Source organism: Rhinopithecus roxellana, chromosome 2 (assembly GCF_007565055.1).
Source record: "Rhinopithecus roxellana isolate Shanxi Qingling chromosome 2, ASM756505v1, whole genome shotgun sequence".
NCBI classification, from domain to species: Eukaryota; Metazoa; Chordata; class Mammalia; order Primates; family Cercopithecidae; genus Rhinopithecus; species Rhinopithecus roxellana.
Window position 1 is genome coordinate 29614190 of NC_044550.1, and position 24358 is coordinate 29638547.

At 36.3% G+C, this 24358-nt stretch overlaps 1 protein-coding gene across 1 annotated transcript; it reads right to left on the minus strand.

Annotated features, from left to right (window-relative positions):
* Positions 1 to 16236: 16236 nt before the first annotated feature.
* On the minus strand, positions 16237 to 18264 carry TRAM1L1 (translocation associated membrane protein 1 like 1). The gene has a single exon (XM_010387972.2). The coding sequence runs from the start codon at positions 18080 to 18082 to the stop codon at positions 16973 to 16975; it is 1110 nt and encodes a 369-aa protein (XP_010386274.1). The 5' UTR covers positions 18083 to 18264; the 3' UTR covers positions 16237 to 16972.
* Positions 18265 to 24358: the final 6094 nt, after the last annotated feature.

Consider the following 24358-nt stretch of genomic DNA (forward strand, 5'->3'; position numbering starts at 1 on the left):
CCCCTGAGAGGAAACTTCCAAAGGAAGAATCAGACAGGTACACTCGCTGTTCAGCAATATTCTATCTTCGGCAACCTCTGCTGCTGATACCCAGGCAAAAAGGGTCTGGAGTGGACCTCAAGCAATCTCCAACAGACCAACAGACAGTCCTTCTGACTGTCAGAAGGAAAACGATCAAACAGGAAGGACACCTATACCAAAACCCCATCAGTACGTCACCATCATCAAAGACCAGAGACAGATAAAACCACAAAGATGGGGAAGAAGCAGGGCAGAAAAGCGGGAAATTCAAAAAATAAGAGTGCGTCTCCCCCTGCAAAGGAGCGCAGCCCATCGCCAGCAACGGATCAAAGCTGGTCAGAGAATGACTTGGACGAAATGAGAGAAGAAGGCTTCAGTCCATCAAACTTCTCAGAGCTAAAGGAGGAATTACGTACCCAGTGCAAAGAAACTAAAATCTTGAAAAAAGAGCGGAAGAACTGACAGCTAGACTAATTAATGCAGAGAAGATCATAAACGAAATGACAGAGATGAAAACCATGACACGAGAAATACGTGACAAATGCACAAGCTTCAGTAACCGACTCGATCAACGGGAAGAAAGAGTATCAGCGATTGAGGATCAAATGAATGAAATGAAGCGAGAAGAGAAACCAAAAGAAAAAAGAAGAAAAAGAAATGAACAAAGCCTCCAAGAAGTATGGGATTATGTAAAAAGACCAAATCTACGTCTGATTGGGGTGCCTGAAAGTGAGGGGGAAAATGGAACCAAGTTGGAAAACACTCTTCAGGATATCATCCAGGAGAACTTCCCCAACCTAGTAGGGCAGGCCAACATTCAAATTCAGGAAATACAGAGAACGCCACAAAGATACTCCTCCAGAAGAGCAACTCCAAGACACATAATTGCCAGATTCACCAAAGTTGCAATGAAGGAAAAAATCTTAAGGGCAGCCACAGAGAAAGGTCGGGTTACCCACAAAGGGAAGCCCATCAGACTAACAGCACATCTCTCGGCAGAAACTCTACAAGCCAGAAGAGAGTGGGGGCCAATATTCAACGTTCTTAAAGAAAAGAAGTCTAAACCCAGAATTTCATATCCAGCCAAACTAAGTTTCATAAGTGAAGGAGAAATAAAATCCTTTACAGATAAGCAAATGCTTAGAGATTTTGTCACCACCAGGCCTGCCTTACAAGAGACCCTGAAGGAAGCCCTAAACATGGAAAGGAACAACCAGTACCAGCCATTGCAAAAACATGCCAAAATGTAAAGACCATCGAGGCCAGGAAGAAACTGCATCAACTAATGAGCAAATAACCAGTTAATATCATAATGACAGGATCAAGTTCACACACAACAATATTAACCTTAAATGTAAATGGACTAAACGCTCCAATTAAAAGACACAGACTGGCAAACTGGGTAAAGAGTCAAGACCAATTAGTCTGCTATATTCAGGAGACCCATCTCACATGCAGAGACATACATAGGCTCAAAATAAAGGGATGGAGGAAGATCTACCAAGCAAATGGAGAACAAAAAAAAGCAGGGGTTGCAATCCTAGCCTCTGATAAAACAGACTTTAAACCATCAAAGATCAAAAGAGACAAAGAAGGCCATTACATAATGGTAAAGGGATCAATTCAACAGGAAGAGCTAACTCTCCTAAATATATATGCACCCAATACAGGAGCACCCAGATTCATCAAGCAAGTGCTTAGAGACTTACAAAGAGACTTAGACTCCCATACAATAATAATGGGAGACTTCAACACTCCACTGTCAACATTAGACAGATCAACGAGACAGAAAGTTAACAAGGATATACAGGAATTGAACTCATCTCTGCACCAAGCGGACCTAATAGACATCTATAGAACTCTCCACCCCAAATCAACAGAATATACATTCTTCTCAGCACCACATCGCACTTATTCCAAAATTGACCACATAAATGGAAGTAAAGCACTCCTCAGCAAATGTCAAAGAACAGAAATTATAACAAACTGTCTCTCAGACCACAGTGCAATCAAACTAGAACTCAGGACTAAGAAACTCAATCAAAACCGCTCAACTACATGGAAACTGAACAACCTGCTCCTGAATGACTACTGGGTACATAAGGAAATGAAAGCGGAAATAAAGATGTTCTTTGAAACCAATGAGAACAAAGATACAACGTACCAGAATCTCTGGGACACATTGAAAGCAGTGTGTAGAGGGAAATTTACAGCACTAAATGCCCACAAGAGAAAGCTGGAAAGATCTAAAATGGACACTCTAACATCACAATTAAAAGAACTAGAGAGGCAAGAGCAAACACATTCAAAAGCTAGCAGAAGACAAGAAATAACTAAGATCAGAGCAGAACTGAAGGAGATAGAGACACAAAAAACCCTCCAAAAAATCAATGAATCCAGGAGTTGGTTTTTTGAAAAGATTAACAAAATTGACAGACCGCTAGCAAGACTAATAAAGAAGAAAAGAGAGAGGAATCAAATAGACGCAATAAAAAATGATAAAGGGGATATCACCACTGACCCCACAGAAATACAAACAACCATCAGAGAATACTATAAACGCCTCTACACAAATCAACTAGAAAATCTAGAAGAAATGGATAATTTCCTGGACACTTACACTCTCCCAAGACTAAACCAGGAAGAAGTTGAATCCCTGAAGAGACCAAAAGCAGGCTCTGAAATTGAGGCAACAATTAATAGCCTACCCAACAAAAAAAGTCCAGGACCAGATGGATTCACAGCTGAATACTACCAGAGGTACAAGGAGGAGCTGGTACCATTCCTTCTGAAACTATTCCAATCAATAGAAAAAGAGGGAATCCTCCCTAACTCATTTTATGAGGCCAACATCATCCTGATACCAAAGCCTGGCAGAGACACAACAAAAAAAGAGAATTTTAGACCAATATCCCTGATGAACATCGATGCAAAAATTCTCAATAAAATACTGGCAAACCGGATTCAGCAGCACATCAAAAAGCTTATCCACCATGATCAAGTGGGCTTCCCTGGGATGCAAGGCTGGTTCAACATTCGCAAATCAAGAAACATAATCCAGCATATAAACAGAACCAAAGACAAGAACCACATGATTATCTCAATAGATGCTGAAAAGGCTTTTGACAAAATTCAACAGCCCTTCATGCTAAAAACGCTCAATAAATTCGGTATTGATGGAATGTACCTCAAAATAATAAGACCTATTTATGACAAACCCACAGCTAATATCATTCTGAATGGGCAAAAACTGGAAAAATTCCCTTTGAAAACTGGCACAAGACAGGGATGCCCTCTCTCACTACTCCTATTCAACATAGTGTTGGAAGTTCTGGCTAGGGCAATCAGGCAAGAGAAAGAAATCAAGGGTATCCAGTTAGGAAAAGAAGAAGTCAAATTGTCCCTGTTTGCAGATGACATGATTGTATATTTAGAAAACCCCACTGTCTCAGCCCAAAATCTCCTTAAGCTGATAAGCAACTTCAGCAAAGTCTCAGGATACAAAATTAATGTGCAAAAATCACAAGCATTCTTATACACCAGTAACAGACAAACAGAGAGCCAAATCATGAATGAACTTCCATTCACAATTGCTTCAAAGAGAATAAAATACCTAGGAATCCAACTTACAAGGGATGTAAAGGACCTCTTCAAGGAGAACTACAAACCACTGCTCAGTGAAATCAAAGAGGACAGAAACAAATGGAAGAACATACCATGCTCATGGATAGGAAGAATCAATATCGTGAAAATGGCCATACTGCCCAAGGTTATTTATAGATTCAATGCCATCCCCATCAAGCTACCAATGAGTTTCTTCACAGAATTGGAAAAAAACTGCTTTAAAGTTCATATGGAACCAAAAAAGAGCCCGCATTGCCAAGAGAATCCTAAGTCAAAAGGAGAAAGCTGGAGGTGTCACGCTACCTGACTTCAAACTATACTACAAGGCTACAGTAACCAAAACAGCATGGTACTGGTACCAAAACAGAGATATAGACCAATGGAACAGAACAGAGTCCTCAGAAATAATACCACACATCTACAGCCATCTGATCTTTGACACACTTGAGAGAAACAAGAAATGGGGAAAGGAATCCCTATTTAATAAATGGTGCTGGGAAAATTGGCTAGCCATAAGTAGAAAGCTGAAACTGGATCCCTTCCTTACCCCTTATACGAAGATTAATTCAAGGTGGATTAGAGACTTAAATGTTAGACCTAATACCATAAAAACCCTAGAAGACAATCTAGGTAGTACCATTCAGGACATAGGCATGGGCAAGGACTTCATGTCTAAAACACCAAAAGCAACGGCAGCAAAAGCCATAATTGACAAATGGGATCTAATTAAACTAAAGAGCTTTTGCACAGCAAAAGAAACTACCATCAGAGTGAACAGGCAACCTACAGAATGGGAGAAAATTTTTGCAACCTACTCATCTGACAAAGGGCTGATATCCAGAATCTACAAAGAACTCAAACAAATATACGAGAAAAAAACAAACAACCCCATCAAAAAGTGGGGAAAGGATATGAACAGACATTTCTCAAAAGAAGACATTCATACAGCCAACAGACACATGAAAAAATGCTCATCATCACTTGCCATCAGAGAAATGCAAATCAAAACCACAATGAGATACCATCTCACACCAGTTAGAATGGCAATCATTAAGAAGTCAGGAAACAACAGGTGTTGGAGAGGATGTGAAGAAATAGGAACACTTTTACACTGTTGGTGGGATTGTAAACTAGTTCAACCATTATGGAAAACAGTATGGCAATTCCTCAAGGATCTAGAACTAGATGTACTATATGACCCAGCCATCCCACTACTGGGTACATACCCAAAGGATTATAAATTATTCTACTACAAAGACACATGCACACGTATGTTTATTGTGGCACTATTCACCATAGCAAAGACTTGGAATCAACCCAAATGTCCATCTGTGACAGACTGGATTAAGAAAATGTGGCACATATACACCATGGAATACTATGCAGCCATAAAAAAGGATGAGTTTGCGTCCTTTGTAGGGACATGGATGCAGCTGGAAACCATCATTCTTAGCAAACTATCACAAGAACAGAAAACCAAACACCGCATGTTCTCACTCATAGGTGGGAACTGAACAATGAGATCACTTGGACTCGGGAAGGGGAACATCACACACTGGGGCCTATCATGGGGAGGGTGGAGGGGGGAGGGATTGCATTGGGGAGTTATACATGATATAAATGATGAATTGATGGGTGCTGACGAGTTGATGGGTGCAGCACACCAACACGGCATAAGTATACATATGTAACAAACCTGCACCTTATGCACATGTACCCTAGAACTTAAAGTATAATAAAAAAATGAAAAATAAAAAAAAAATAAACATATCTGGCCTATAACATTTTCAGTTTTAATCATATGTAAAGCCATTTCTATGATAAATAAGAATAGACTTATCCAACTTGAAATATAAACAGGCGTTTAAAAAATAAACATATCTGGCCTATAACATTTTCAGTTTTAATCATATGTTTACAGTTTAGTAAGGGAGATAGTGTTCCAAATACACAATTTAAAATAAGACGGAGTAATTTAGAGTAATTGCAAGAATGGGCGTAATTATAACATAGTAGTAGAGGCCAGGACTAGCTTGAAGAGCTATGATATATTTTGATATATTTGGAAAACATTGATGATCTTATAATAATTTATAGAATCTGATAACAAATACATTTCTAATTGTCCAATACTGCCATTTGAATTTGGTAGGGATTTTGGAGATCTTCAAGCATATAAAATGTCTAATGACTTTATTATATTATATATTTTGGGGTTGATAAAATAGAGATTTTAGAGAAAACTAGTGAAAATGGGAGACAATTAAATGTTAATATTTGTGAATACTTTTATTTCATAAATCTTTTTATGTAGATTAATTTCAGCAAAACCTTATATAGCAGTCAGAATTTGCTATGTGCTCTTTTCTTTCAATATTTTTAAATATAGTGGGGAAAAATAAAAGATAAGGAAATCTTAATAACTTCAAGAAATTAAGGTTATTCTCATAATCAACAGGTAACTAAAGTTTAGAAATGAAAATATTCTGCAAATGAAAAATATGCACTTTGTAACCCCAATATAAATATAGCAAACAATTTCTTTTTTAAGAGTTTTCTAATTAGGTAAATGTATTTAAGCAAAGGTGCATGGCAATAACCAAAAGGACACCCTTCTGCCACTATTATTGAAACTGGAGGCCGGGCGCGGTGGCTCAAGCCTGTAATCCCAGCACTTTGGGAGGCCGAGACGGGCGGATCACGAGGTCAGGAGATCGAGACCATCCTGGCTAACACGGTGAAACCCCGTCTCTACTAAAAAATACAAAAAACTAGCCGGGCGAGGTGGCGGGCGCCTGTAGTCCCAGCTACTCCGGAGACTGAGGCAGGAGAATGGCGTAAACCTGGGAGGCGGAGCTTGCAGTGAGCTGAGATCCGGCCACTGCACTCCAGCCTGGGCAACAGAGTAAGACTCCGTCTCAAAAAAAAAAAAAAAAAAAAAAAAAAAGAAACTGGAGCAATTTGTTTAAATTATTTCAGGATCAATATTGAGGTTGCTCTTTTATGAAAAACAATTCCCAACACATAGCAACTATCTTTCTTTTTAGAAAAATGTAGAATACATTATTAGGCCACTAATGTCAACATTTAGAAAACAAAGACATGGGTAATGTCATTCTCCATGTCTATAGGCAGTGAGAAAGCCAATGATTTTCTTATTAGCAACCCTGAAAACAGATGTGAATGAAGAGTATTTCCCCAGAAAGCAAAATCATGTCTAAGAACTTCACAGGAAACATGTTACTGGCCAGCAGTGCTGCACATTTAAAATGCTGCTGAGTAAGTTGGAGGTCATCCTGATAACACTGCCTGGTGAAGAACAAGTTGGCACTTTGCTACAGATTTCCCTGCCAGAAACTATTCCTGTTTTACACCTTCATTTGACCCAGGATGGGTTCTTGTATCCAAGATCTAAAACTAAGATCAAATATATTTCTTTTATAATGTCACATTCCAAACAGGGACTCAGATGAAGGACCCATTGAAGGGATTGGTTACTCACGTAGGTACTATGATGCAGAAAGGTAACAACTAATACAGTTAAGAGATGTTCCCATCAGGGCACCTTGGATTAGTTCAGACAGTTGTCCCAGAATGTCATACAAAAACAATCAAACTTAAAGTTTTTTAAGAGTGCCTATATATTGGTAAATTAAACTTTTGTTTATATTCTTCAAAATGGTTTTCATGTGATAGATCATACTGAACTGTGTTTATTATAATTTATTTAGTGAATTGCTTTCTCTAAGCCTCATCAACCACATTACTCTCATAGGAATTTCATTAGTGATTTAACGTCAACAGGTGTAACTTCAGATGTTACCAATTTTTTTGAGTTTCTTTCTCCCTCTAGTATCCATTATCATATACCCTCCCAAGTGGGTCCCAGCAGTTCTTCCCACTACTATTCTCACTTCACTACAGGTCGCTTGGTGTTCCCCTTGAGTGAGGGCTGTGCCATTACGACCACCTTCACCCAGACCGTGAGTTTCTGTGGGTAGCTGGCGAGCTCTGGCTAATCTGCTGCCCTCATCGTTGCCATTCATGTCCTAATGGCTGCTGGGGCTCACACTGTGCAAATGGTGAGCACATCAACTGCTTTGTTCTGAACAGCTAGTCAAGGATCTGATGAAGTCGGGATGTGTGTTACTTGTGCCAGAGTTGCTCACTTTGCATTCTCTTTGGACCTTTTACAGAGGCCAATGCATACTCTATCAATATATTTGCCTTTCCAAGGTTACTTGACTCTGCTCTTCTAAGTAACTTCTTGATATTGCACTGTGGCTGTTCACAGTCAAAATTGTAAATATCATTGGCCATTGGACTACAAATTGTCACTCGTCATATTACTTATCACTGTGTCCCCAGTGTTTACCATCAGGTCTGGGATATACTAAGTAATCAATAAATATTTAAGGAATTGAATTTAATTTGCTTTGTCTGCTGAGACTTTATAAGGTGGTCAAATGTCTCTCAGCCTTTATGGGATACTCTTTTATAGAGATATCAGAGTTGAAGTGTTTAGACCCAAAGAGCTTATTAGGACAGTCCCTTCACTTTACGTAAAGCTTTGTTATTACCAGGATTGGAAAAATATATTTTACATGGAGTGATGGCTCCTTGTGACCCGAATGCAGTAGTACTATTTACCTAAGAAACCTTCCCAGAGGTGCACTATAGCCTTCCCTTACCATGATGTTGTTATTTTTCAGACCCCTTTCTCCTTCTCTCCACCAATCCACATGACTTTATCAGACATACTGTGAATATTTGAAGCTCAACTATGCATAAATTTGGGGTTGTTTTAAGTGTTCTATTATGTATGTATGAGATAAAGGTATGACTTTAATCACTTTGCAAATATTGAAAACCACATTAAAGTATTTCCTTTTGTTAACACTCAGTAATATTAAAACTTCAGCCTCCAAAATGTAGAGAAGTCAAACATTTTAAGCAGTGTTAAAGAATCTTAACATCCTTTTGAAAATTTTACCGTGGATTAGCATTATTGGCATGGATAATTAAATTGATTAAAAACATCATCAGATTTGTTAAATTGTCATTAGTTCTGTTTAGTCCCATGGTAATGGTAATTAAAGTGGAAAGATAGAAACTTCAATTAGAAAGAAAAGCTCAGAGCTCCTGTTTTCTCAAGATCTAATGAACACCTGGTGCCTTTGTAATCTATTATAGCATTGGAATTTTTTGAAAAGTACAGATGGAGGAAAAAAAAAATTAGGACCATTTCTTTGTTCAAAAATCCTTCAAATATCTATTGTATGCAGATGTCCCAAAGGCTGTGGGAAAATGTGCCAACTCAAGATTTATTTCAAGCTTTTTTCAAGTTAGTAAAACATGCTTTTTTCAAATTAGTAAACCATGTCTTATAACCATTTCTTCAGTGTGCTTATGCAATGTGGCCTGGATCTTGCAGTTATCCTCCCTCTCCTTTGTGTCATCTCATCTCTTTTTCAGTATGCAAATGTATAAATATTCTCTATTGTCTTCTATCCTAAGAACAGTTACAACAAAACAAACTCTTTTAACTCCACACTTAACTTTGTTTAGTACATAAGAGAATTCATTCCTCTTTTCCATTTCTCGGCTACATTTTCACAGAGACATTTGTTGAGAAAGTATTCATAATATCATACAGCATATCCTAGCCTCCTATTTTTCCCTCAATTCATTCCAACAGGACTTCCATCCCTATCACTCCGCTGAAACCGATCTCACCGTCTCTCCAGTGACCTACCTGTTTTCCACTCCAGCCATTCAAAATTTCTAATCATAAGGAATTTGAACTCTCAGTAGTGGGCAGCATTTATATCTTCATGCTCCTAATACACTTTTCTTGTGGGCTCTGTGACACTATTTACCTTTGTGTTTTGACTACCTCACCAACTGTCACCTAGGTTTGGGTTCTGTGAGGCCCATATACATTTAGTCTTGCTTTTTCTACTACATCAGCCATTACTGAGTTTCCCTTGTTGGCTCTTATTCTACTACTACATTTCTATCTGTAGGAATGTTTCAAGGATAAGGAATGTACTTTCTTCTTCTTCCTCGATATTCCCTTTCTTTAGATTACCTTGTTCAATGCCACTACTTAAATATTTCATTTATACCGATGACTCCCAAATTTATGTCCTTAGCTTTGAACCCTCCCCTGAGCTCTAAGTGTATATTAGGATGTCTAAAAGACATGACAGTTACTACTGACCAAAAAAATATCTATTTCCATTCCTACCAAAACACATGTCCCTCTCTCAATCTCCTGTGCCTTTTCAAATAGCATCATTCCCCTTGTTCTTCAGCATTACAAAAGTGCCATTAAGGATGTGGAACAACTGGTATATATTTAATTAATGTGTAACATTCAAAATGGCATTCTGATTCATATAATGAAGATTATAATAGTAGCTTCACATTTAGAAGAGATATTAACTTAATTCTTAGAAAAAGCACTCAAGTTTCAAAGAAATTGACAAAGCACAAATGTCATCAGGATGCCACACATAACATGCACAAATTTCTAAATAAAAACCTAGTGTAGTCTGCCCCCAAACCACAAAGTAAATAATCAGTGGACACATTTTTATTGAGTGCTTCCACTGGACTAGACTTGTACTTCATGATACTATTACCTTAGTGGTCTAAAAAGTCATGACTTCAGCCCTCAAGTGGACACAGGAGATAGGCAATAAACAAGTAATAAATTAACAGTTTCTACTTAAAATCAGGAAAGGGTGATAGATTTAAGGAAAGTCAATATTTAAAAGGTGACAAAAAGCTTCTCTAAGTTTTTTTCTTTCCTTGTTTCAACTGATTTCAACAAATTCTGAGAAATTATGATCTACAGACACTGTGCAAGGTAATGACAATACAATGATGTATAATGTATATTATCTGACACCAAGAGGATAATAGTCTACTATCCATAACTATTAAAGTGATGGTTGATGCTCTTTGATTTACCTAAATAAATGCTTAATTCACTTACTTAGTCTGAAATCTAATTTTGAATATCAGAATTTAATTTTTATTCTTATTGTAATTTACCTAGACTATGGTTTCAAATATGTTAAATATGACACCTACTTTGGAATTAATATATATCAAAATTTTGTATATGTTGTCATTGTTTTTTTTCTGTAATTATGTAAGAAAAATAGTCCATAGTATGAATTTTATAACTCTTTAAAATAAGTGTTTAGTTACTCAGAAGATAATTTCTGTACGTTTTAATTATAGTCATATATATACTGTAATGTACATTATTTAGTCTTTGGAAATTCAAACATTTGGAAAATAGATTCACTATGCTTGAATTTTCTATTGCCTCCTACCTGTACATGAGAGAAAAATCAATGCCATACATTTGTACAATGCATGAAAATCTACAGGTGAGGAAGAGACTAATAGACGTGGCAAGAGGAATTTTAGGCTAAATGACTCTGAATGATACAATAATGGTAGTTACATGTCATACACTTGTGAAATCCATAGAATGCAATACATGTGAACCCTACTGTAAAATATAGACATTAGTTGATAATGATGGGAAAAATATAGGTTCACCAATCGCAATAAATGTACCACTCTGAGGTGGAATACTGATAGTGAGGTAAGCGGTGTATGTGTGAGATCAGGTATGTGTGAGGTAGGAGAACTCTGTATCTTGCACCCAATTTTGCTGTGAGCTTAACACTACCTTAAAAAACAAAATCCACTAAAATGAAACAAATAAATAGATACGGGAAAAACCTATAAATGTGTGTACGTATGTGGATATGTATATATTTATGCGTAAACATGGAGACACACATAACTATGTTAAGTGTATATTAAACACATATGTGGTATATAAATATAGTAACATGTTTGTATAAACACACATGCACAAAGAAACTTTATGACATTGTATCTGTATATATTATGAATCCTCATGAGAGGTTTTTGAGATACATGCCTTTGTCATTTTAATGGCATACAATCCAAGACAGAATGTTGACATCTCTACCAAAGTTCACTTAGCTCTAAAGGCCACAGCAGGGGCTTGTCCCTGACCTCTGTTGTTAACCATTTTTTGTAATCACCTTATTACCTTCTTCTGCTGAATTTGTATCATTATACCTAAAAACATCTTTTTAAAAATGTCTTAAAGCTTACAAGTTATATTTCAGTATTTGTGTTGAGGACTCTGGCAACCTTGTATTTAACTAGCTGTTTTTATTTGAGGATTGTATTAAGAGGACAGCTGCTTTTCTGTAGTTAAAGCAATAAGAGAATGAGATATTAAATTTACTTTGGGATGTAAATATTTTTCAGTGTATGATGGCTTACAAGAAATCCCACATGGGCACTACTAAATGATATATATTTTTGCAAACTTTCCTCAAGCCATGAGATTCTTCAAGGCTGACATGATTTGATTTGGTGAATGATGTGGGTGGTGTTAAAATTGAGCCTTTTCTTACATTTAATTGAGGGAGTTAACTTGCCCTTTGTTTAAAATTGATATTTTTCCTGATTCATTGAGTAACCACATCCCTTAATAGCGACACTTCTAGACTGGCTAGAAGATACAGACATCATTACTGTCAATTTAACTTAACCATTTTCATTTTTAAATTAAAGTGAACCTTTAACCACCTATCACAACCCACTGTCTTTTCTTCATCTATGTGAGTGTCTACTGGAATGGTCAGTTTACACATTAATGTATTTTTTTAGATTTTTAAAATGAAAAAAAAAAAATAGCTGGCATAATGCTGCAACACACAATGCAAGGTCACCTGTCAGGAAAAAGGAAAACCCAGGTAAATAATCTCAGGAGCAGATTTCTTAATGTTTGGCTTATTCCACATTTATTTAATATTTAAAACTGCCAGAATGGGTGCAGGGCCTAAAAAGAACTTGGTAATAGGGATTTAGATAGAACATTTTGACAGTTACATGACTGTATAAGAAAGTTCCAATTCAATGTTTCAGAAATGTATAATTTTTGCATGAAGGATGTATGACTGTTTTTTCTACATAATTTGGAGTAATTGGCAGGTACCACTCTATCTTATTTAGTGTGGGTAGTTTCTCACAGAAGGTAGATTTGATTGAAAGATGGCAGTGAACAATTTTTTTTCCTCTATTTCCATAGAAATTCCTACCAGTTTTTAACTGATTAACCTGTTTTTGATAGTTAATCAGTTACTTAAGCTTTCACAGAATTAACTAATGCCTGCTTTAATAGCACCTCAAATCATAATGGAAATTTGTTTCCATGTGGTCCATCTTGACGCAGACCAAATCATCACACTGAGATTTATCATAACATAATGAAGCCTAAAACTTGTTTGTCCCTTACCAGATACGTAAGTTGCATGACACATTCATACTATTATTTTTTTAAAACTGCGATACAATGTTAACTAAATGCTACTGAATTCTCTAGTCAGATGGTTTGGTGTTAGTAAGAAGTAATTACCTGGCCAGGTGTGGTGGCTCACGCCTGTAATCCCAGCACTGCGAGGCCGATGCAGGAGGATCACAAGGTCAAGAGATCGAGACCATCCTGGCCAACATGGTGAAACCCAGTCCCTACGAACAACACAATTAGCCTGGCATGGTGGTGCGTGCCTGTAATCCCAGCTACCTGGGAGGCTAAGGCAGGAGAATTGCTTGAACCCAGGAGGCAGAGGTTGCAGTGAACCAAGAGCATGCCACTGCACTCCAGCCTGGTGATAGAGTGAGACTCCATCTTAAATAAATAAATAAATAAATAAATAAATAAATAAATAAATAAAAGTAATTACCTCTGTATACTCAGCAACACCGTCTATTTTGTCCAGATTACAAAGGTCTGCTCAACCTTTGGAGGGCATTCTCTGCCACAGTATAAAGGCCCAAGTACTAGCCTATTTCATATGCCACATTCTCTTTTTTTTTTTGAGGCGGAGTCTTGCTCTGTCGCCCAGGCTGGAGTGCAGTGGCCGGATCTCAGCTCACTGCAAGCTCCGCCTCCCGGGTTCCCGCCATTCTCCTGCCTCAGCCTCCCAAGTAGCTGGGACTACAGGCGCCCGCCACCTCGCCCGGCTAGTTTTTTGTATTTTTAGTAGAGACGGGGTTTCACTGTGTTCGCCAGGATGGTCTCCATCTCCTGACCTTGTGATCCGCCCGTCTCGGCCTCCCAAAGTGCTGGGATTACAGGCTTGAGCCACCGCGCCCGGCCGCTGTATGCCACATTCTCAAGCATGGCTTTCCACAAGAACGTCCTCTAAGAAACTGTTCCAATATGACAAGTCCTGCATAAAGCATTGGTAAAAAGTATTGTGTTACTCTATACAAATTATTCTCACTTAGTCTAGTTAAGTGAGAACTTAAACTTTACCTTTATTTTTCCAACTTAAAGGGATATCAGAATATTTCATGTTTTCAAGCAAGCTTTAAATTATTAATTTAATAACTCTAATCTTCTTGAATCTATTCCAAGTTAATACGGTATTGGTTATGCATGGTTCTGCTACCAGTAAACAATGTTGATGAAAGATAAATGGAAAAGTATTTTGTTTTTTTCTAATTAAAATAAATGGAGAATTATCCTTATCAGCAAGAGAATAATGAGGCCTAAAACTTTTTTTTTGTCCCTTAAAAGATATGTAGGTTGCATGACACATTGATACTATTTGTTTAAAAACAAATGGTATACACTGTTAATTAAATGCTAGCAGAAAATTTTTGAAAATTTTTCAAAATTTTTTTCAAAAATGAACATATACTTTGACCCCATGCTGGAAAAACCTATATTTGTAGACTTATTTAAAATATAACACTAAACTTTGAAGGCAATAAATCATAAAATCTTTAAATATAAATATTAGATATACCTTTATGATTTCTGCAGTTTTGGTATTGGTGGGGGATGCAGGTTATCAGCTATTTGAGCCTTCACAGGGTTAATTAATGCCCGCTTTAATAATAACTCAAATCACAATGAAAATTTATGTTTCCATGTGGTCCATTTTGACACAGACCAAATGACCACACTGAGATTTATCATAGCAGGAATGTTTTGAAAATAAATTTTTTAAAATACCTAATTCGTATTGAGCTAAATTTCATTTGTAGTGCTGCTTTCATAATTTATTTGGTATATGTTTATTTTCTGACAATATTTATTGAGTAGGAATACCGTTGTGAGTAGTTGAGATGTAGCCAGCATCTTTCCCTTTATTCTTCTCAATAACCTTGCTTCCTCTTGTGAACTAATGTCTTACACACACACACACATAAAAATGGCCTTTGGCTTTTTCCATGGGTGAAGCATGAAACCTGACTTACATCAATCAGCCCAGTATACTCCTTTATCAAATGACTTTACTAAAGGTAACTCCCATTGTCTTGGGAATTTTAGAAATTAGTTTTTTTTCTCTTTCTCTCCATCACAGGGTTAAAGAAACAAAACCTAGAATAGCTTTCATTATTTGCTGCCATGCAGAACATAAAGCTGAGGGGTTAGAGCCAAGAAACATCCTAGGGAAATTGATCTAAATCCTAATCACATCTATTGCTAAGTCAAAATTAACTCTTGGCATTGTTAATCATGTAACATAATAATTTTTCTGCAATTTATTTGTCCAATTTGAGTCAGATCTGCAGTTACTTGTAAAGAAGTATACAACATATAGGGCATTTGTTACCAGGAGTGGGGTTACAGGTAATGGGCTAGAATGGTTTTTTAAAAAGAACTCTGTCATACGAGAAGGTAAAAATCTTTGTTCTTCAGTTGAGTAACAGTTGGTTTACTTTGGACCTTACAACATGTGCTACCAATATTACAGTATTCAGTAACTGAAAAAAAAATAGGTAAGATGATGGATTCTATACTAAAAAAAAGATGAAATATTGCTTTGATATTTACTTCTGCAAGCAGACAGAAAGGAATGTTTTATCAAGAGTGGCTCTTCTGTCTGTGATCTGTAACAAAAGTATTACACTTAATTTTGAGGGTCCTCCATGCTTGGGAGAGTTGAATTACTTAAACCAAAGAGAGAGCTGGCTATAAAATATTCAGAGATGAGAGACATAGTAGGAGAAAATATAAAGGAATAGGAAATATATGGCCTTCCCCTAGGATATTTGTAAAGTATTGCCTTATTGAAAAATTATATAAACATATTATGGAAATAAAACTGAAATAAGGATTGAGAGGCAATACGTATAAATATTCACCCACTAATTCCCATTGTTTTTATTGGCTTCTGCAAAGATACAGATTATACATACATGTGTATGTAAATAATCTTCAAAATATATCTTATACAGATAAATGTTCCCCAATTAAAGATGAAAACAAATAATAACAACATTATTTTTTGAAAGCCTTTCATGTGACTATCTAATTTTCAACTTATTAAAGGTTGGTACATGTTTCCAAATGTAATTAGCTGACATTCTTTTTATACACATGCCAAGTATTATTTTTCAATATGGTATACAAACAATATTTTTCTAAGATGCTGTGTTTACTGATCTTATAAAGCCTCATTAATAATCATTTTTAATAAACATATATAAAAAAGACTAAGTCCAATATCCTTTTTAAAGTAATATTTAATTTCATGAATTCCCATTTACAAGTGGAATGGACAGGAATGATTTTAACTCTTCAGTAATATTTTTATATTAATTAATGATATTTTGATGCAATATATATGGCAATAAACCTCCATATGTGTTACCCATTAGTACTGTATTTTTTTAAATGGGGATGTAGCACTAATAATCACTATCTGTAAAATAAAGAACATTATTATTTTGGTGATTTTACCAATCTTTTCTGAGTTGTAAATTCTTAAAAAATAAACCCTAACAATTAGAGAACACTGATTTGATTTCCACCTTTTTAGTACTTTTACCCCAAAGCAAACATTAAACACATAACCTTGATAGGACAGACCATCCGTTTAGTATTATGAAACACTGGTGGGAATAAGAACCAGTATCACTGATATACAAAATTGTGCGGTTATCTCTGCAAATCATCAGGAAAATGTTGAAAGGCTAAAAATCAAAACAAAATATAGTGGTGATCCCCAAAACCATTTTGACATTGTTTTGACAATGAGTAATTAAGCCTCAACCAAAATCTTTTTTTTCCCATTCATAATAATCACCCTACCCTCAAATGTATTTTAAAAATACATGAAACAGTTCAATAACAAAAACCAAAGAGCACGAACTATTTTCAAAAACAGAAAAATCTCTAGTGCAGAAAGAAATCTCAAAGAGCAGATTCCTTTGCAGACGTTAATCAATGCCCTTGCAAATATTATGAAGATTTTTCTTTCCTCTTTGGCAGACAGTCTACTCTATTTGAAGTTTCCATTCCCACTCCGTTTTCTGTTCTTTTTTTAGAAGATCTTGACCGTTTCTTCTTCATACATGAGGCCTGAATATTAGAATCTTCTATCCACCTCTGAAGCCGGAGAGTAATTAAGTTCCATGTTACGTAGGCTTGGATCGTGCAACTGGACGACAGAACAGCAATTTTAGCTGCCAACACATTTACATTTCCAGTAATGGCATCAGGATTCTGATTCTGCGATCCAGCCAGGTGAAACCCAACAGTGAGTACGGAAACAATTAAAGTCATAAGTCTACCCAAGATAAACACAATGGCCCACAGAGATATACCTTTCTGGTATTTTTCATCACTAAAGTAAAACAGGCCGCACATGTGGGAAAGTAATTCAACAAAATAATGCAGTACCAAAAGAAGAAGTCCCAAATGATTCAAGTACAACAGATAAGCTCCAGTAATGTGAAAGAGGTGAAGACCAATGTAGACAAGTTGACGAGGGATGTCCTGTTTTCTGGTTTTCTGGAAGTAGAGTTCAGGAAGAGCATGAAACCAGTAAGCCAACTGGGATATGTAGAAAAACTTCATTTGAAATGTCATCATGCGATGGGGATGAGCCCTCCATATGAGAGTTGGGTCTGACAGGCAGTTTTCAGAAATTAAAATGAATGTGCCCCAAATACAGGAAAAAAAGTAGAACACACTAAACTGACCAGATTCATTAAACTTGTTTTGTTTCGCTTTGGTGAACTGCATTCTCTTGTTAATTTTATCCAACACATATTCCTGAATTGTGGCATGAATAATGATTGCCACCAGCATGTAGAAGAAAACCGTGGCCAAATCTTTGACACCATAATAGTAGAGGGACTTTGATCCCGTGGCTGGTTCCTCTGCTGCAGGGACAGCAACACTGTGTTGAAGAGTGAGAAACACGATGGATGCTTCTGCTGTTCCCTCGAACACAAGCCCCAGCAGGAAGAACATCCCCACGCAGGAGACGATGTCCGCATGATTCTGCAGGATGAATTCCTGGCTCAGAACGGGGGGGTTCCTGGTGCTCTTCTTACGGAGCCCCATGGTGGCGCTTCCCGGATACTCACCGGCGAGCCGCAGCTGCCTCCCCCTGGCTGCTCCTCACAGCGCCGCCGCCACGGTAGCGGCTCCGGGGGCTCCACTTCCCATCCTGAAGTCAGTCCCGGGTCGCCGCGGCCGCCCAGAAAAAAAAATAAATCAAAGGCGAGGGCCGAGCGGAGCTGAGCATGCGCACCAGGGGGACGGCAGAGGCAGGGAAGGAAATCGAGCGCCGCGCCCCTACCCGGCGCCAGGCCGGGGGTTGAGAGCGGTGATCTTCAACGTTGATCGTCGCTTTTTCAAACTCGCTGCCACCGTCAAGATGCTCCTGAATTCTTTTTTCAGTGGCATCTTCATTAGTAATCATGATAAACCTATAGAGCTCTGGTCATTCTTCAGATCATTAATTATAACAACAATAGTATAATAATAACAGCAAACTCCCAGTACTACTTATCAGTTGCTGTGCTAAGCATTTTATTTATATTTATGAATTTAACTTTCCTGAAACACCCAATGAGGTAGATACTGTGATAATCTCCCCTCCTCCACCCCTTTTCAAGAGACAAAATACTGAGGCACAGAGAGTTTAAGTAACATGGCCAAATTCACATCCCTAGTAAGTGTTAGAGCAAAGATTTAAATACAGTCTGGCTCCAGAGAGCGTGCTTTTCACTATTACGCTGTACTGCCTCTTACTGTAAATCAATTATACCTGGAAATATTTGCTGGGTCAACAACATAGCATATTAAAACTAGTTCCCCTATTTGCAATAATAGTAATGTTTGCAATGATAACGTCTAGCCAGTATTTTGAAAGACTGAGTGGCAGTTAGAAGGACAGAAGTATTAGTTCATGGAAAGGTCTTTTGGCTACAAAGCTCAAAACCGAATCTCTTCATTACAACAGATAAGAACCTCATATGTCATTTGTGTAGATTTTGCATATATAACTTTGCCAAAATTTACATTTCAAAAACAGCTTCTTCCTTAGCGCTAATATCTTTCTCAATTCAAATTTCATGTCAGTCTTCGAATTTCTCCTTCAATGCAGAGTGATTTTCTTGTTCCTTCTGTGTCTCAAGAGATTACAGTCATTTCTGATAGACTTAAGATTTGAAGTTCATAATACACATTTTAGAAGAAAAACTGCCACAGGATTTAACGAATAAAGCATGGAGTATATTTAGGCTGTCCAATTGCCTTTTATCATTGTTTCTCTGCATCCCATGCACTGGTAATAGATGCAAACCAAATTGTGTCATTACTTTTATGATGTTGAACAAAGTCCTCTGATCGATGGACAGTGCACCTGCATTTCCTAGAACAGCCAAATTATTGCATATAGCATTGTTGTGGAAGGTGTTCCTGAGATAAGGAAAGTACCTACATATTTTTCCACTGCAAGAATTCACTATTTCTTGAAGGATTCCTCATTGAAGAGTACATTTTTTTGAGGGTTCACTGTATTCTTTGTTTTCCTAGCTTTTTCTCAGTTCTTGGCTCTGAACTAAATCATCGATAAGTAAAGGTCTAAAAATTAGGGCACCAAGAAATTAAAAAAAAAAAAGAAATAAAACTTATGGATAGCAGTCCTTAGGAACCAAATACAAGAGCAGTGCCTTGAGGTGACTGTCAAGACTTTATTCAAGAAAGTAGCTATTTACCTTTCTGAGACAAATTATAATTTTAAATATATAATTCATTATAGACATAAACAATGTGACTGTGATCATTTTGTGGCACAGTAATTAAAATAAAAATTACTTGTTTAATTTCTGAATTTAGATTTGTATTTGGCATACAGACCTCCCAACATTACTTGTACAAATAGGTAGATTTCAACCTAAGAAAAAAATCACATATCAAAGTGAACAATGCACATATTTGTATATACATGTTAAATGTTATTTTGCTATTAAGGGAAAAAAGCAATTATGGGCTAGTTTAAAATTATCTCTTGACTTAAAAAAATAAGCTTTTTTTTCTTTTCTCTTTCTACTTGCTTTTCATGTAAAGGAACTTTCTTCAGCATATCGTCTCTCCCTTTGTTGAGCTTATAACACCAAATGATTCCCTGTATTGTAAAACTTTAATTTAAATTTTACATTTAATGTAGTCTAAGTGTTTGAATTTTAGATTCTGATTTCACCAAAATATCCTCATAAAACATAAAATGTCATATTAATCGAATATATAAGGGTATTTCAGTAATATTTTAGGATATTTGATTCCCTTGGTTTTCTTGACATTTTTATTTGACAAAGAATAAACTGTATATAGGAACATTTTCAAAAATTATAACACCACTATGATTATTAAATCATATAATATATTTTCTGGGGATTCTTCCTTTATGCACAGCTCTATGTCTATGGTACAGATAATTATTAAAATTCAACTGGAGACTTCTACTTCCACCAATAAAGTAGTAACTGTGTTTGAACTTTCACTCCTGTTGTAAATAACTTTAACACTGGACAAAATATATGAAATAACTTTTTTCAAATAGTTCCAAACACACAGCATAGGACTATGATCTGTGAGAGAAGGCAGACAAATGAGATGAGTCCGATAATTGTCCTGATTTTCTCCTGGAAGCATTTTCCAAACCAGCCTGCAGGAAAGGAAAACCCAAAAGCTCCATGCTTTTGCTGAATTGAGGAGAGAGAAATTAGGGAAAGCTGAGGTACCTGAAATTTGCTGGACAGAGTAATTGTGCAGAGAAAGTTAGGTGGTTAAACGAATTCCAGAAATTTGCATGTGTTCCCTAGATTCTGCTGCTAATATTAAGTTGTGCATGTATAGGGTTAAAATGCATAACTCCAAGTGAAAAATAATGGAGGAATTGTGAACTGAAATTTCCCAAGACTTCACATAGGACTTGGAAACTTTCAAAATTGGAACAGCCAGAAAGTAGAATCCTCATTGAACACTTATGACATTCAACCAAGATCCAAGAAAAGCTACACTGTTTTAAGTAAAGCTAAACTTGCCCTAAGGAAAAAGCTAATTCATGCTTATAAACACAAAGTTTATAAGAAGCTTTGAAAAGGTTAAGGCACTCTAGGACTGTCTACCAGAATGCCTACTTGTGGCCTCTAAGTGCATTGTTGGCATTTTCATGAAAGGATGGCTTAATGCTCCAAAAGTGGGATTTCTAGCAAACAAGACAGAAACTTCATGGCCTTTTATGACCTAGTATTAGAAGTCATATTACATAATTTTCAATATCAAAGTAGGCACAACATGTTTCACTTCAAGTTGGGGTGAGGATGGAGGGGAGGGTGTGGACCATACACATCACCTTTTAATGAGAAATGTACCTAGTATTTGCTAATTTTAAAAATAGCCACATCCTTTCCATTGAGAATAAATTTTGTTTCCTCTGACAGGAAATATACACTATTTCCTTCCAATGCAAACAATAGTCTTATGTCAATATAGCATCAGGGTCAGTCTTCTTACACAGGTTATTTTTGTAAGCTAAATTAGATCTAGGAGCTGATAAAGGAAAGTCTTCTCCTTTGTTGCAGTTACTCTTGGTCTGAAGACTTGTGAACTAAAAGAAAAAGGTTTCTGGCTCCCACACACCCAAAGCATAGGAAAAATGCAATAGACACTTCCATCTAGGAGTGAGAAAATTGGATGCAAACAGCAGTCAAAAATCAATAATAACTATAAGATACATCCAGGTAAAGTTCTTAGATTTTGGTTTGAGTCCAATATTCTTTCTAGGAAATGGTGGAAGATTTTTTCCCTAAAACATGGATTAAATATTATAAGTTGATTTGTTTCTATTTGTTGACTTGCATATATTAAAAGATAAAAGACACTAGAAGCCAAATAGTGTTAACACAATACTGTTAATCTTTGTCTTTGTCATGTAATAGTCATTGATTATTGAATTAATTATGGAGTATTAATTACACATTAATACTTCAAGGATTAACATTGCATAAATAAGTTTACAGGTGGAATCAACAGAACAACATATGAATCAGTTTCTGATTATCCTCAATCTTTGCTTGGTCTCAAGTATTCAGACGATTGCCAGGCATTGGTGGAATTATCTATTTAAAATGTTATATTGACTTGTTATAGGAAACATTTGACTTGAAAATATCAGTAAAAGTTCTCACTATAATTAAGGTACTGTATTTCAAATAGATGTTAATAATTAGTGTTTGCTGGAAGCTATGCAATACAACCTTTTGAGGTCTGTATTTTATAACTCAACATCATTTATACGAATAGCTTAGCTATAGAAACCTCTTTTAAATTACTTATGTGTCTTTTTATTTATTTATTATTTATTTATTTATTTATTTATTTTTGAGACGGAGTCTTGCTCTGTCACCCAGGCTGGAGTGCAGTGGCCGGATCTCAGCTCACTGCAAGCTCTGCCTCCCGGGTTCACGCCATTCTCCTGCCTCAGCCTCCCGAGCAGCTGGGACTACAGGCGCCCGCCACCTCGCCCAGCTAGTTTTTTGTATTTTTTAGTAGAGACGGGGTTTCACCGTGTTAGCCAGGATGGTCTCGATCTCCTGACCTCGTGATCCGCCTGTCTCGGCCTCCCAAAGTGCTGGGATTACAGGTTGAGCCACCGCGCCCAGCCATAAACTGACATTGATTCCATTTTGCTAAAATAGTAAAGTACAGTAGAAACTTTATAATATAGAGGTAGCCTCACTTTTCAATATGTTTATATCTAAGAATAATATATATGTATATACCTCCATAATATCAAACTTTTAATAACTTAAATTGGGATTATTCAATTAATTAAATTGAACATTAGTGTTCCAGAATTCAGTTGCATTTGAAGACGCAAGAAATGTTGAGAAAGAACTACTTCAAAATATCAGACCCAAGTCTGATTTTTAAATCGATGTTCACAATTAGCATTTATAATTGACTGAGTTCACTAAATGCTTAGCTCCATTAAGCAAAAAAATACAGTTTATCTTGTGCATGAAATTACAAAGTCTCTTGGGATTTGACTGACTTAAAGTTTTAAATAATTTAATTAAAGATATATTTATTATTTCAAAGTCATTTTTATAATTGATAAGACATGTTAAAACATGAGCTTTTAGAAGAATGCATACTATGCACTATGGCTAAATATTTAATGTAATAAGGAAAACTCAACGTAATATTTACAGCTTTTAGAATGCTTATTTGCCCATGGATTTATTGGAAACCTACCAAGAAAAAATATGAAGCACTATCTAAGGGTAAACTTCTGGAACAGGTTAATAGTGTCAGTCTACCACTAAAATGTAAGAATTGATAAAATTAAAATCAACATTTAGTAATTTGTTTTTTCAATTGCCCCTTTTATGGGTGAAAATAAACCTTATGCTCATCTTCATGGAGCTTACATAATAATCAGGGAGAATTAGAGGACACAAACAGTACAAATATATGTGTTTGCAAATAGCCAGTGAAAACTGCTGGGAAGAAAAGGTGGATAAGAAGAGGAAGCATAAATAAAAATAATGATAACTATTTTAGGTAGAGTGGGCAGGGACAGCCTCTCTAAATAGATGATATTTGAATAGAGATGTACAGGAAGTTAGAGAAAACTATACAAATATCTGGAGGGAAACATGCTAGGATGTAGTTAGTTCAAATGTTACCAGGCAAGAGCAAGAATGATTGTCCCGTGAACAGCAAAGGGGCCAGGATGACAAGAATGTAGTAAGGAAGAGGGATGATTGATAAAAGAACAGAGATCATTAGGGTGCATTTTTTATAATGTCTGTAGGCCATTATAAATAGTTAAGGAATTTAAAGTTTGGTCCAAGGTCTAAACTTTTTAAGCATTGTGTTAATAGATTACCTCAGCTATTGCGAGATATACTATTTGTGGAAGGTGCAAAAGTACAAAAAGGCCATTGTATAAATTGTGATTTGCAAACATTACACTGAACTGTTGTATTTTTTATTCTATTTTTTTTAAACAATCTCTCTCTCTCTCTCTCTCTCTCTCTCTCTCTCTCTCTCTCTCTTTCTCTTTACATAAAACATTTCTTTGGTTGCTGCCTGTGAAGTAACTGATGAGGAATAGTCCTCTGATTCTACTACTCTTACAAAATTACAGTTGTATAATATATATGGCATGACATATGACAGAAAAGCCACCTTTCACAGTTTTTTTTTTACATGTGAAAAACAATGGTGCTGTGTTTCTACTTGGTATCTAGTAGGAATGTTAAATTAAATTGTAGGCTTGATGATGTCTTCAAAAAATCTACTTCCTCCTTGATGGAATCA